This window comes from Onychostruthus taczanowskii, unplaced genomic scaffold (assembly GCF_017590055.1).
Source record: "Onychostruthus taczanowskii isolate IOZ18803 unplaced genomic scaffold, ASM1759005v1 scaffold64, whole genome shotgun sequence".
Taxonomy (NCBI): Eukaryota; Metazoa; Chordata; class Aves; order Passeriformes; family Passeridae; genus Onychostruthus; species Onychostruthus taczanowskii.
The window spans coordinates 553873-568263 of NW_024504122.1; the positions used below are offsets into that span (position 1 = coordinate 553873).

The 14391-nt window shown below is 52.2% G+C and overlaps 1 protein-coding gene across 2 annotated transcripts; it reads left to right on the forward strand.

The window, feature by feature from the left end:
* Positions 1-236: 236 nt before the first annotated feature.
* On the forward strand, positions 237-12636 carry TBX3 (T-box transcription factor 3). Of its 2 annotated transcripts, XM_041420397.1 has the most exons (9): positions 237-914; positions 1553-1997; positions 3805-4072; positions 5321-5467; positions 7622-7698; positions 8462-8473; positions 9030-9187; positions 10498-11201; positions 11817-12636. In XM_041420397.1, exons 2-9 carry the CDS (start codon positions 1603-1605, stop codon positions 12261-12263), a joined length of 2208 nt encoding a protein of 735 aa, XP_041276331.1. In that variant the 5' UTR covers positions 237-914; positions 1553-1602; the 3' UTR covers positions 12264-12636. The 2 variants fall into 2 exon arrangements, with proteins under 2 accessions (XP_041276331.1, XP_041276332.1); XM_041420398.1 differs by lacking the exon at positions 8462-8473 and having other exon boundaries at positions 237-1997.
* The last annotated feature ends 1755 nt before the right edge of the window (positions 12637-14391 follow it).

The window sequence follows — 14391 nt, forward strand, 5'->3', positions numbered from 1 at the left end:
GGGATGGGCGTGCGGCGCGGCGGCCTCCCGAGGCGGCTCCGGGCCGGGGGGGACACAGGGGGACCCCGCTACGGTACCGGCGGCGTTTGGGGAAGGGGGGAACGCAGCTTCGGAACCCCCCCCACCGCCACGCGTGGAGCCCCCCCTAGCCGGCGCTCGGGAAGCTCCTACCGGGGGAGAGCGGCCGGGAAGCGCCCGGGCTGCCGGGGCGGCGGGAGGCCGGGGCCGGGGGGCGAGGCGGCCCCCAGCACCCCCCTAGAGGCGGGCGCTGCCGGCCCCTTCCCTCCTCCCTCCCCTCTGATCATGTTGACATATTCACACGGCCCGAAGTACTAGTGATGCTTTGCTGCAGCGTTACAGTTTCCGACACCTTCTTTTTATAACTCGGCGCTGTCCCCCTCCACCCGAGCTGTCAGAACCCCGCCTATGGAGCCTCACAATTGGTCCGAAAGCGTCAAAGAGCCAATCAAGGCGGCTCCAGCTCCCCTGTAACCCACAACACATCCCTACGATCGGGTGCACGCAGAGCACAGACTCACAGGGAATTCTCAGAGCAGAGAGGCTCCTTCTCCCTCTCTCTTCTCTCTCTTTCTCTTTTCCTCTCTTTCTCCCTCCCCCCTTTTTCTCTTCCTTTCTCTTTCCCTCTCACTTTCTCTCTCCTTTATGGAGACAACAGTATAATTCTGCCAGATTTTTTTTAAGGCACAGCGAAAGAGAAAGAGAGGGGGAAAATAAATTAAAAAAAAAATTAAAAAAAAGAGGAGGGTGAAAGAAAGAAGAGATCCTGATGGAAATCAGGACACCCTGACCAGCTCCTGCTTGGGGAGTGAGGAAGGCGAGGCGGAAACGAGATTTCCCTACAAGTTTTTGCTGCTGAAGGTTGCTCAGGAGCCTTCCTCGGCCGGCGAGGGGGGGTGGGTTTGTTTGCTTCTTTCTGCTTTCCCTCCTTCCACAGCCTCTGCTCTGCAGCCTGACCGTACGGAGGAAAGGTGGAGGGGTGGGGGGGAGGGGGAAGAGAGCCAGCCACCCAAAAAGAAAACCCAGCTTCGAGCCGTCACCCTCCGCCACGGAAGAAGAGAAGGGGGATTGGGACTAAGAGAAAAAAAGAAGAAGAAAAAAAAAAGGATTTCGGCTTGTCCAGCTCTTCTGCGGCAACAGGAGCAGACAGCGAACCCGGTGGATTTTTTTTCTTCCCTTCTTCGGCGTTTCTTTTCCAGTACAAGGACTTCCACTCAGGAAAAAAACTCGAACAACTAAAAAGCAAAACAAAGCCTCTGAGACCGAACACGAGAAAAAGCAAGACTAATAATGAACAATCCTGTTAATCCGCTGTCCCGAGGGCTGGGGATGTGCCCCGGCTCGGGAAGTTGTAGGCTGTAGAAGTTCTGCCTCTCCCTCATGTACTGTGCTGTTTAGAGCTTGTTTTCCCCAACCCTTTTTTTTTTTTTTTTTTCCCCCCCCTTTTTTTTTTTTTTTTTTTTTTTTCCTTTTTGGTGCTTTATTTCTGTTATTATTATTATCTTAATTTTTCTTCTTCGTGATGTGCTGTTAGAAACCACTCCGGGACTACTCCAGCAGTAGGAAGACCGAGGAGTGGAGTGGATGAATTTACCGATGAGAGATCCAGTAATCCCTGGGACAAGCATGGCTTATCATCCCTTTTTACCGCACCGGGCACCGGACTTTGCCATGAGCGCCGTGCTGGGACATCAGCCTCCCTTCTTCCCGGCTCTGGCTTTGCCTCCCAACGGGGCAGCCGCCCTCTCCCTTCCCGGGGCTCTGGCTAAACCCATCATGGATCAGTTAGTGGGGGCTGCAGAGACTGGTATTCCCTTCTCTTCCCTGGGTCACCAGGCAGCAGCCCATCTGAGGCCTTTAAAAACTCTGGAGCCAGAAGAAGAGGTAGAAGACGATCCGAAAGTGCATCTGGAAGCTAAAGAGCTTTGGGAGCAATTCCATAAAAGAGGCACAGAGATGGTGATTACCAAATCGGGAAGGTAGGTCTGGGTCTGGGGTTCGTGCCTTTCCCCCCCAATCCCCCACCCTCAGTCTCTGCACCCCGCCAGGGCAAGGCTCTCTCTCCGGCGGTTTCCTCCGTAAATCTCCTTTCACCTGTAATTATGGAAAGCTTCAGGCAGCTGAAGATCCGAGCCCGTCTGGGGCTCCAGGCTGCCGGGAAAAGCCCAAGCGAGACCCGGCCCTGCTCAGCATGTGCGTGTGCAGGGGGTGAGAGGGTCCCTTCATGCTTCAGTAGCTTAATGCTTGCTGGAGAAGACTCGGAGCAGGAAGAAAATAATTTGGGGTTGGCAAAGGGGATGGCCTGGTTTTCAGCCTCGCTACACGCAGTTTTTCTTCCTTAAGAAAGGGAAATGAAAGAAAAATCCTTTGGAGAGGCGTCTGGCTGCTGGTGGGGCAGGGGGGCAGATAGGCTCGGTGTGTCACTCTCTCTGTGCTGGGATCTCGGCTGGGTTTGTGCTGGCTGGTTATGTCTGCAAATGTACAGAAAAGCTGACAAAACTCCCCAGCCATCCTGCAGCCGCTGCTGGAGCGGCAGGGAAGGGTTTGCAGCTCCGCGCTGCCTGTCCCTATATTTATGTAACCTTCACGTGGGAATGAATGAACACACACGGCGCGTCCACGCTCGGCATTTCTGCTTTTTATAGGTTTACCCGTCTGAAATCTCTCTCTATATTCGCTACTCATTGACATCTGGACTCTTTTACAACTCTACCTATTGCTGTGATGATACGTAGGGTGAAAACCTCCTTTGCACCCGGGTGTTTTTCTAAGGGGCTCTCTGAGAAACCTCCCAAACTCTCCACATGTGATTTGCCAGGAGAATTACTCGAGGAAGCCACTCCTGAAAAGTCTTCTTAGATGGCCTTCAGCTGCCTTGCTGGAGCTTCGCCTATTTGCAAGGCACCAGTTGCAGGCTACAGGCTCAGGAGAAAAAAAAATAAATAGAAGCCCTAAAAGCAGCAAGGAGAAAAAAAAAAATCTCCTCGCCCGTTTTACTGCTTTCCCAAAGTTTTTTCTGTTAATTGTGGTCAAAAGTTTTTGCGTGAAAGCCTCGGCCAGTATTAAGAGCTCTTACATGTTGCAAAGTCATGTGTTTCCTTTTAAGTTGAGATTTGCTGAATGCCAACCACTCGATATAATAAACAGCAAATTTGTGGTATCCTGTTGCAGTTTGGAGCCGGAGCTGGGAGCGGAGGGGAGCGGGGTTTGCAGAGAGCCCTCGGCACACGGGGGGATCCCCGGCTGGCCGGAGCACGGGGAGAGCCCCGGCGGCCACGCTGCCCTCGCTGGGGGTTTTTTATTCTCGTCTGCGAAGTGTACAACTCCGCACTTTATCGGGAGGCTGCGTTGTAATAGTTCAGACGATTTATTTTATCGGGGTGCGATCAGCTCCCATTTCTTTGTTTAGCAAGCAAAAAGGAAACTAATGAGAGATCAGAGAGCCCCAAATGGGCCTTTGCTGTTTAGGAATGGCAGAGAGGTAGGCGCCTGCTGATTTCTAGGGAATGCGTACCTTTCCCATCCAGGGACCATTTTCTCCTGCAACTTTTAAGCATTTGAGAAACCTTTTCGCTGGGGGCGGGGGGGTGGGGGGGGGGGGGAGGAGAGGAAAGGAAACCTTTTTGCTGGATACAAACTTACTCTGCTGCTTCTGAGAGCTGAAGAAATTGCTTAGTAGACGCGCTACCAAAATTCAGAAGCTTATTTAAACGCTGTAATTAATTTTATTTTATTTTTCTCTTGTCTTTTCTCCCCCCACTTCCTCCCTCCCCCCTCTGCCCATAGGAGAATGTTTCCTCCATTTAAAGTGAGATGCACTGGACTGGATAAAAAGGCCAAGTACATTTTATTGATGGATATTGTGGCGGCTGATGATTGTAGGTACAAATTCCATAATTCCCGGTGGATGGTAGCCGGCAAGGCTGACCCTGAAATGCCAAAGAGAATGTACATCCACCCGGACAGCCCGGCCACCGGCGAACAATGGATGTCCAAAGTCGTCACCTTTCACAAGCTGAAGCTCACTAACAACATCTCTGACAAGCACGGATTTGTGAGTGCCTTTTACACCTTCCTTTGCCCCGCTTTTCCCCTCCCTCTCCAGCCGGCCGGAGCGGGGGGTCCCGGGGGGTGTGCCCGGAGCACGGCGGCTGCTCGGCCGGGCTGGTCCCGCTGGCAGCTCCGGCGGGCGGCCGAAATGCGGGGAAAACGGGGCAGCAAGAGCTCCCCACGCACCCGGGGACGGGCATCTGGCCGGGTTATAACGCTCCTTGATTTTTCCTCCTGCTGGGGTCAGGATTAAAGCCTGGAGTTTACTCTGTAACCTCCCCGTGCCATGCAGCGTTAACTTTAGGGATACATTTCCAGCGCAGCGCAACTCGATATTTCTCAGAGCTGCGGTGACTTTATATATCTATATATATTTTTAATAAAGTCGATCACACTTTCTAAGCGTAGGAAAACGATATGCATATGTGTATAAAGGGCTTAAAGGCCTAAGTACGCAAACGTTTAAATCTATATTAATCTGGATAATGTAAAGCAAGCCGGAGTGAAAATAAACAGGGACCAAAAGCAGAGGTCAAGTTGCCCATTCATGTCTATCCACTCCTTTACATTTACCGGGTGTGCAGAGATAAAAACTTACCCTGAGAGTGAAATCAAACAAACCTGCTGATAAGTGCTCTGTCGATCCTGGCCATTTCTTTCTATTCCTGGGAAAGCCTCCACCTCGGAGCCGGGGCTTGCTGGTGGTGGCCGCGGCCGGGGGATCTCTAATGTGCCGAAGATTGCATTTGCTGCTGTGATTTGATTAGACGATACATTTTTGCCGTTCGCAGAAGGCCTTAAGTGAATTGGGGCACGCAATTAGACCGAGCCGAGGTCTCGTGGTGGTTTTGCAACTGTAGCTGCTGCTCCTGCTTTACTTGATTTTATTTTATTTTATTTTTTTTTTTTTTACACTTTGAAATCAAAAGACATTGCTGCCGGACCCCAAACAGCTTGTCCCCTTCTCCGAGCAGAGCTCTGAGGAGATTCCCCTCTGTCTCCTCTCCTTCGAGAGGTCCAGCGGGAGCCTAAGCCCGGCGAGCTGGAGCTGTCAGTACTTTTAGTTGGATGCTGCGAGGCGTGTGCGTGTGTTTGGAGTGTGCTTGGCGGGGAGGAGGAGTGAGGGGAGGAAGGAGAGGGAAGGCAAATTAGGAGGAGAAAGTGCCGATGGCTGGGGGAAATGCTGCTCCTGCTGACCGTCTTCTTTCCCCCCCTCCTGCCCTCTCTGTGCCGGCCGCTGCCCCCCACCCAGACCATTTTAAACTCCATGCACAAGTACCAGCCCCGGTTCCACATCGTCCGAGCCAACGATATCCTCAAGCTTCCTTACAGCACGTTCAGGACCTACGTTTTCCCGGAGACTGAATTCATCGCAGTGACCGCATACCAGAATGATAAGGTAAGGAGATTAAGAGAGGATTTGTTTTACGTGTTTTGGCTTTTAAGAGAACTTTTACTCTGCATTGTTCCCTTAAAACTCACGAAGCCCATCCCGCTCTTCTCTCTCTCCCCCCCTTCATCTTTTGCCCCAAAACCTCCTTGATCCAACTTGGGGGAAGGCGCTGGGGGAGGGGGTCGAGCACTCTCCTAATACCGACCTCGGGGAAGGCAATTAAAAGGAGGGAGGACAGGGAGTGAGGGAGAGAATGTTTAAGGGTTTTCTACCATTTTTTCCCCCCCGGTGTATCTCTCCAGCATGAGGAAAGGGATGGGGTGGGGTTTGCTGCTCTTAGTGTGGATTCAATCTAAGATGCATCAGGGGAAAAAAAAAATTAATAAAAAAGACTCAGCTCCGTGTGTCGAAAGACAGAGTGGGGAGAGCAGCGGGTCTGAGATTTTGTAATTCTTCCTGGCCTTTGTGCTGTTTTAGCTCCTTTAAGAGCAATTGGCAATAAGGCTGGAGCGCACGTCTGGTTCCTATTATTATTATATTATGATATTTTTTTTTGCATCCTGCAGTGTTTTATTATTTTCTGTGGTGCAGAAATATGCTCTGGTCAGAGAGGGGTATCTCGCTTGACTTTAGCTGGAAGGGCTGAAAAAGCCCGTGTGAGAAAGTTTTGCAGCACTGCAAACGCTGCCTTTCCATTGCTGCTGGTTTATTGTCGCTTGCAATGAAGGTGGTATATTTGGGAGAGTGGCAAACGGCGAATTTACGATTATTAAGTCAAGTGGAAGGGAGCGAAGGAGCCAAAAAAGGGGCTTTGATTTTTTTGTTGTCTGTGAATTACAACTTTGCGTTCGCCTGCGCTGAGCGCAGAGGCTCTGGATGCGCAGCGCCCGCTCGCTGCAGCTCCCCTGTGCCTTTTCTGCCCCTCACATCCTCCACAGTAAAAAATTCGGGGGTGAAAAGGGAGGGTCTGTACCCTTCTGCCCTCGGTTTCCAAAAAACCTCTTCCACCTCGGGGCTCGGGCTATTTTCCTTTCTCTCTGCAGCCAGGCACTTGCAAGGAAACTGAAAGAAAATGGGTGTAGAGAGAGTAGACTTTGCTTTGGGACTTATCAGCAGGGCTGGCCGGCCCGCTCTATCAGCTGGGGGCGGCTCGGTTGAAGGACAGAAATGAGCATAGTTGTGTGATTGCCATGAAATCGGCTGGGAAGCGGCGTGCGGAAGCGGCGGGGAGCCCTCGGCTCGGCGCGGGGGGAGCAGAAGGCACGGCCGGGAGCACCTGGATTAAAAGTCCCGCTGGTTTTAGCAGTGGGGTTTTCCTGCTCCCTCCTGCTCCCGTGTGTGCGGCGGGGGGGTGACTCGGGAGCCAGGGCTGCTCCTGCCCGCACTCGGGCCAGGCGGGGTTTCCTTTTCGGGGTCATCCTCTGCTCCTAAATTGGGGGGTCGCTGTGCTTGCAGCCCGGCCCGAGACCGGGAATGGAGCGGCGGGGAGGCGGCGTTCCCCTTCCCGTTCCCACTGCTCGCATCCTGTTCCAGCGGGGTGAGCCCCGGCCGGGCTGCGGGTTCGGCTCCGCGCATCGTGAGCGGGCACCCGGCACTTGCGGGATGTCCCGCACCCCCCATCCCTCCCACAGCCATTCCCTGCCATAACCCGAGCCCCGAGGAAACCCAAACCGAAAAACTTCCACACACAACCCCCCAAAAAATATCAACTGGCTCCTGGCACCCCTGGCGCCCCAACACACACGGAGCATAATGCGATTATATAAAGTATTTTATTATAGCAAGGGGGTGGGTATGATTCCTTTTGCGGTTTAATTATGGTATTTAAAGAGTTTTAAGCACAGGCATAACTTGCATGGATCTCATTGCATGGCTCAATTAACTCCGATGTGGTGGCAGCAACACGGGGCTCTTTCATTGCCACCACGGTCCGGGTCAGCGGCCAGCCCGGCGGGGGATTGGGGGCGAGCTGCCTCCAAACAGCTCGGGAAAACGCATGGATTCACCCAAAATCCAGAGACCTTTGCCCCCTGCCCTGTCCTACTCCTGCCAGCACTAGGGGAACTGGGAAGAGTGGGGTTTGCTGTTGTTTTATAATACAAAAATCTCCTTATTCTGCCCCAACCCCCTGGCTATTTTTTTTTTCTCTCTATCCTATAGATCACGCAATTAAAAATTGACAACAACCCTTTTGCCAAAGGTTTTCGGGACACCGGGAATGGAAGGAGGGAAAAGAGGTGAGTCTGGCTCGATTCTTTACAGGCGCCTCGTTTGGTTTTCATGTGTTAAGCTCAGAACACGAGCAGAGGTCAAAATCACCTTGCCTTGCCTCCAAACCACACTTCCCCCCGCCAAAATCCATAAGGATCTTGGCGTTAATAGCGTCAAACGGATTGCATGGGAATTCTTTCCTGCTTTCCACGTTTCGTGTTCACGTCACAGGGGATGACTGGCCAAAGGGAGTGCAGTACATTAAGCAAATATTGCTAGAAAAAAGCTTTCCCTTACAAATTTGAGAGGGAATGTTACAGTGTAGTTTGGATCTGGGACTGGAGAAGAGGGACAAGTGAGGGCTGAGCACTGCTTGAATCTCTTCTGGCATTTTTCTGGGGATGGCCTGGAAAAGAGTAAAATGGAGGAGAAACATAGAAATAAACACAGAAATGGAGGAGAAACACAGAAATAAACTGTTTGGACAGAGGTATCTCATGAATATGGAAGTAATTAATGATAGAAGATTCTTTATTTTTCCTAAAAGCAGCAGGACAGAGTTTGTGCCCCAGGTAGGCAGACAGAACTCATTATAATGGGACTCAAGACTTTTATTTTTAATATAAAAAGAAAATACACAGGGAAAAAAAGGGAAGATTTTTTTCCTTTAATGGGGGATATGTCTGTTTTGTTGTGTTACCGGAGACAGGATATTTTAGCCATTTGCACAGGGGGTTAGATAATGAATAAATAGATCTGTTTCTCTTTTTTTTTTTTTCAAACAAACAGCAAAATAAAAAGGTGGGGGGAACGTGGTGTAAACCAAGAAGCCTCTCTCCCTGCCCAGCACACACACAAACATGCACATGCCAGCTCCTCTTGTCCATCAGTGTGAAAATAAAGCCAGCGCTGGAGCCACAGGACGGAAATGATTTCTAATTTCTCTAAATATAAATAGATTTTTTACTCCGGGTTAATTGTTGGTGAAAAGATTACATAAAGTGCCTAACAAAATAACCACTTCCTAGCAATCTTAGCAACCATTAAGATGGCTCATATCTCTGGAACATCCTTGCCTTTTAAAAGCTAATCTCCAGGGAATGCTTCCCTCTCCCCTCCGCCCCTTGTCTTTAATATCAGCCCTCGCTGAGGAGCTGCTCAGCTTCCAAGAAATCTCCTCTCATTAGCAGCCAAGCCCTGCCTGCCAGAAACGCGCTTTCCTCCTCGAGGGGACCGTGGCTCTTCATTCCCCTGTGCTACTCGTGCCCCAGTGGGAGGGAGCTGCAGGAGGGGCTGGGGAGCAGGGGGGTCCCGGGGGGCGCTGGGGACCCTCGCCCAGCGGGTTCTGTGCCCGCAGGAAGCAGCTGACCCTGCAGTCCATGCGGGTGTATGACGAGAGGCAGAAGAAGGAGAATCCCACCTCGGACGAGTCGTCCAATGAGCAGACGGCCTTCAAGTGCTTTGCCCAGTCCTCCTGTCCTGCCGTGCCTGCCGTGGGCACCTCCAGCCTCAAAGGTGAGAGCTGTGGCCCCTGCTCTCCTCTGGGAGAGCCTGGGTGCCCGCTCTGTGGTGGCAAATCCTGGCCTGTACCACTGCCCTCTGGCACTGCCCTGTTTTCCTTCCTTCCCTCTTGCTTTGCTTCCTACCTCTTCCCTTCTTTTCTCATGTTTTGCCTTTGCTCTCTTCTCTCTATTCTTTCTCTATATAGTTTTTCTGCCCTCTTTCCTTCTTGCCCTCACTCTTCTTGTTTCCTTTCTTTTTGTCTTTCCCTCTCCTCCCCTCTCCCCCCTCACTCTCCTCTCTCTGCCTTCCTCACTCTTCCTCTCCTTCTCCCTCTCCCCCCTGGCCTCCCTCTCCCCTTGCTGCACATTCATCCCTCCCCTCCTTGGTTCAGAAAGGAGCCAGCTCCGAGTCAAGGGAGCAAAGACAGACCACGGGGCAAAAGTTCAAAACTGGAGCCACTCCATTAATATCCCTCACTGAATCTGTTACTAGAGGAAGGATCTTTCCCCTGGATACAGTCGCGAACTTTGTTATAGAAAAGTCACCCTGGGTTTCTCCGTGCGGGGTTGGGAGCTGTCTGCAGCTCTCTCGTATGTATTAATCCATCCCGGGGCGGGGGGGGGGCAGGGGGAGGAGGAAACAACCTCTTTTTTGTAGTTGCTTTACTCGTTTTTTTTTTAAAAGGCCTGCCGAGCTGAGGGGAGGGGAGCTGGGAGGGGACCCGAAAAGCAAAGCAGAGCTTCGCACCTGGGGCGCTGAAATTAGGAGATGAAGTGCAGAGGAATCCAGCGAAGCCGTGCATGTGTTTGGGGAGAAGGAGGGCCCGGGGGGTGATGAAGACGGCTGCGGGTGTCTCTGCGTGCGTTTGCAAAGTTTGCCCGTTGAAAGGGATGAAAACTTTGGAAAACTTAGTAGGAGACACATCCCCAAGGCCCTTCAGCCCTGTCCCGAGGTCGCTGCTGTCCCGTTCCTCCTCTACCCCCGCTGCAGCCGGGAAGGGAAGGGGGGTCCCTGGGGGCTCCGGCAGCCCCGGGGAGCGGAGCTGCTGGCCCCGGGCCCGCCCGGCTGGGGGGTCGCTCCTCTGGGTCGCTGCTTTGTTTCGCAGCCAATTTTGCAGCGTTGTGTAAAACTCGGGCTGACTTGGACGGGGCAGGCGGTGGGAGCCGGGGGCTGTATTTATTTATATAATAATAAAGAAAGGGAAGTATTTCCACACAAACCTCTGGCCGGCCAGGAAGCGTCTCTGCCCCCTCTCCCAGCCCGGTGGGGATTTCGGGATGTGCAGTGCCGGATCCCAGCCCCGGGCCCCCTTTGTCTTGCAGATCTCTGCCCCAGCGAGGGAGACAGCGATGCAGACAGCAAAGACGATCCCTTGCTAGAAGGAAACGAGTCGGGCAAAATCAGCACGACCACCGCCGCCACCCCAGCGCCGGCCAGCTCCGCTGCCACCGCGGGGGACGACCCCCGGGACAAGGGCGGCAGCCCCTCCAAAAGCCACTTCTTCCCTGGGGACTCGGCAGGGAGTCGGAGCCGAGAGAGGACTGAGAAAGCCCCTCCGGACTCCCGGCACAGCCCGGCTACCATCTCTTCCAGCACCCGGGGGGGAAGCCTGAGCGGCGAGGAACTGAAAAGCCCCCTCAGGGATGGCCCCAAAGTAGATGAGAACCGACTGCTGGGGAAAGAGCCCTTCACCCCCCTGACGGTCCAAACCGACAGCACGGCCCACCTGAGCCAGGGACACTTGCAGAACCTCGGCTTTCCCCCTGCCCTGGCCGGCCAGCAGTTCTTCAACCCGCTGGGGAACGGGCACCCGCTGCTGCTGCACCCCGGGCAGTTCGCCATGGGGGGAGCCTTCTCGGGCATGGCCGCGGGCATGGGGCCCCTCCTCGCCACCGTCTCCGGGGCGTCCGCCGGGGTCTCGGGACTGGACAACACGGTCATGGCCACGGCGGCGGCCCAGGGACTCTCGGGAGCATCGGCGGCTGCTTTGCCTTTCCATCTGCAGCAGCACGTCCTGGCCTCGCAGGTACTGCGTTCCCCCCGCGCCGCCCCTCCGGGCCGGGGGCTCCGAGCCTGGGGACGGGGGCGGGCAGCGGGCACCTCCTTTAAATTCCCCGCGTCGATGTCCCCCCCAGTGCCCCTCTCAGGGGCCGGTCACAGGGCTTGGCAGCAGGTCGGAGGAGGGAAAGCTGTGGGCGGGGAGGGTGGCCCAGCGTGATCTCCCTGAGCTCTCCCACCCTCCCCGCTGTCCTCCAGAGCCCCCGGGCGCGTCCCGGCCTGCGGAGCGGAGCCGCTGTCGGGGGGGGTGTGCCCGGGGCTGCCCTGCGGAGCGGGAGCGGGGGCTGGACCTGCGGGCAGAGGGCGCTTGCCCCAGCGCAAGAGAATCGCCCGCTGAGGGGGGACAGTGGGGGAGAGACCCCACGGCCAATTGGCCCCCGATGGGCCCGGCGGGAGCGGGGCCGTGCAGGGCAGAGCCCGGGCAGGGTGTGCCCCGTCACCCACGTGTTTTTGGGCAGCGGGAGGACAGCTCTCCATCCCGCCGGCAGCGCGGGGGAGCACCTGGCGCGGGGGCGCCGTGCGGGATCCCCGCGGCGAGCGTGCGGGCCGGTAACCCTTTCCTCTCTCTCCTCCCCTCCCGCAGGGCCTGGCCATGTCTCCCTTCGGCAGCCTTTTCCCCTACCCCTACACCTACATGGCGGCGGCGGCCGCCGCCTCCAGCGCCGCTTCCAGCTCGGTGCACCGGCACCCGTTCCTGAGCGCCGTGCGGCCGCGGCTCCGCTACAGCCCCTACCCGCTGCCCGTGCCCCTGGCGGACGGCAGCAGCCTCCTCACCACCGCCCTGCCCGGCCTGGCCGCCGGCTCCGGCGAGGGCAAGGCGGGCGGGCTGAGCGGCAGCCCCGGCTCCGTGCCCCTGGACTCCGCCTCGGACCTCACCAGCCGCTCCTCCACCCTCTCGTCCGGCTCCGTGTCCCTGTCCCCCAAGCTGGGCGCGGACAAGGAGGCGGCCACCAGCGAACTGCAGAACATCCAGCGCCTGGTCAGTGGGCTCGACCCCAAGCAGGACAGATCCCGCAGCGGCTCCCCGTAACCCCCCGGCCTCCGGGAGCTCATTTCAAATCCGTCTCGCAGTGCACTTTGTTTGAACGAAACCACATCCTCCACCCCGCGAGTGTTTGTTTTTTTACCCCTTCTTTAGTTTTTTTTCCCCTCTTTCTATATATTTTTTAACATATAAAATCCCGCGGAGTTGTGTGCGTGCTTAGCAACAAAAAGGTGGAGCAGGGAAAAAAAGGGTCGGGGATGGGGGAGCGCTGGGTCGGAGGCTCCTCACAGGGATTGGAGGCACCGGTGGGGTTTGTGGCATCCTCCTTTTATTTTCTTTTTTACCAGTGTAAAAAAAAAAAAAAAAAAAACCCAAAACCGAAACCCCCCGGAAAAAAAAAAAAAAAAAAAAAAAAAAACCTAAAAGAAAAAAAAAAAAAAAACACAAAAAAAAATCAAGAGGCTTTTTTTTTAAAAATTAAGTAAGAGAAATGATTTTTTTTTTTCTCTGTGAAAGAAAAGCGTGTAAGTAACTCACGTATTGGTTCTTCAACAGTTGTTTCCTGGGCGGGTTGTTAACCACAACCCCCTTAGTCGATATTAAGGGAAGCTGTGTGTTTAAAATATTATTGTGATGTCTGAGAGCCAGTTGGTGGCTTTTTTTTTTGCATGTTCCAGAGGAGGCTTTTTTTTTTTTTTTTTTTTTTTGGGGTTTTTTTTTTTTTTTTGGTTTTTTTTTTTTTTTTTTTTTTTGGGGTTTTTTTTTTTTTTTTGGTTTTTTTTTTTTTTTTTTTTTTTGGGGTTTTTTTTTTTTTTTTGGTTTTTTTTTTTTTTTTTTTTTTTGAGGGGGGGTGGTGGTATTTTTTATTTCAGTGGGGTTTTGTTGTTTATTTTTAATGCTCGTTTCAAATCCCAGGGAAAAATTATTATTAATAATAATAAAAACAAAAATAAGACCTTTGTCCCTCTACCTTAAACATCCTCCCTTGTAGCAACAAAAATAAGACGTGTAGTTGGAAAGAAAAAAAGTGAATTTATTTTATCTAAAAACCTCTGTAGCTCGACTGTAGATTTATCACAGCTTTCCCTCTTTAATTGTATATGCAATAACAAGGTTTAACATACTGAGAAGAAGAAAAGAGTGGACACTATTATTAAAACAAAGTATTTATGTAATTATTTGATAACTCTTGTAAATACGTGGAATATGAATACTCGAAATTAAACTTTAATTTATTGACATTGTACATATCTCTGTAAATATGACTGCAGCGGTCTTCTTTTTTTTTTCCTTCTGTTTTTATTTTTAGTCGTTTTCATTTCAAGTTGGTAATTCCTTTGAACATAGATCCCGACCCAGAGGAGAAATTCCCCCATTTGTGCGGGCTCAGTTTTTAAATCAGAGCTCAGCCCAGGAAAACCTCGTCCTTTGGTCAACGAGCCAAATGCAAAAGGCAAAGCAGAAAGAAACCAAATTATTCAAAGACCTTAAAAAAAATCAAATAGAGAAAAAAGACGAAGCAGTGTGCCATGGTAGCTTTTAATCCTCGATTTCTTCAGTGTTCAAAATGTGAACAACCACAAAATTATATATGTTTATACACGACAACAGGCTTCTCCAGTGGCTTGAGAGAAAAAAAAAAAAAAAAAAGAGGTGAAGATTCTAGGATTTTCTGTGCTTTCTCTTATTTTACCCGTTTCCTCAGTGAGTCAGAAACAACCCCGCAAAGGAGTTTAACTACTGTGCTTATTGTTGTCTTTGTTTGAGTGACTGCATATTTTCTTGGGTTGAAAGTCAGGTGCTCAGAGCTGGTTCAAAGAAAAAAAAAATGAAGGTATATTTTGTGTTATATAAATGTTGAGAAGTTCTTGCTACTTTTTTTTTTTTCTGTAATTTTTTCCTCCCCTTTTAAAAGTCACTGAAGTTTCAATAAATTTTTATTGAAATGTTTTGGGCGTACTGTGAAATGCCTTCACCCCAACCCTCCCCGAAGTGCCTGGGAGGATGGAGGGGTTGAAAGATATATATCCCTCTTCTGCCTTTCTCCTCCACCCCTTTCCCGTTCCCAATATTAAGATATTTCTCCTGCAAGGAGCTAGTACGAACCAGTCGAGATGGTGTCATTTGAATTGTTGGGGGGGAAGGACGAGGTTTAAGCAAGCTGTTTAATGTA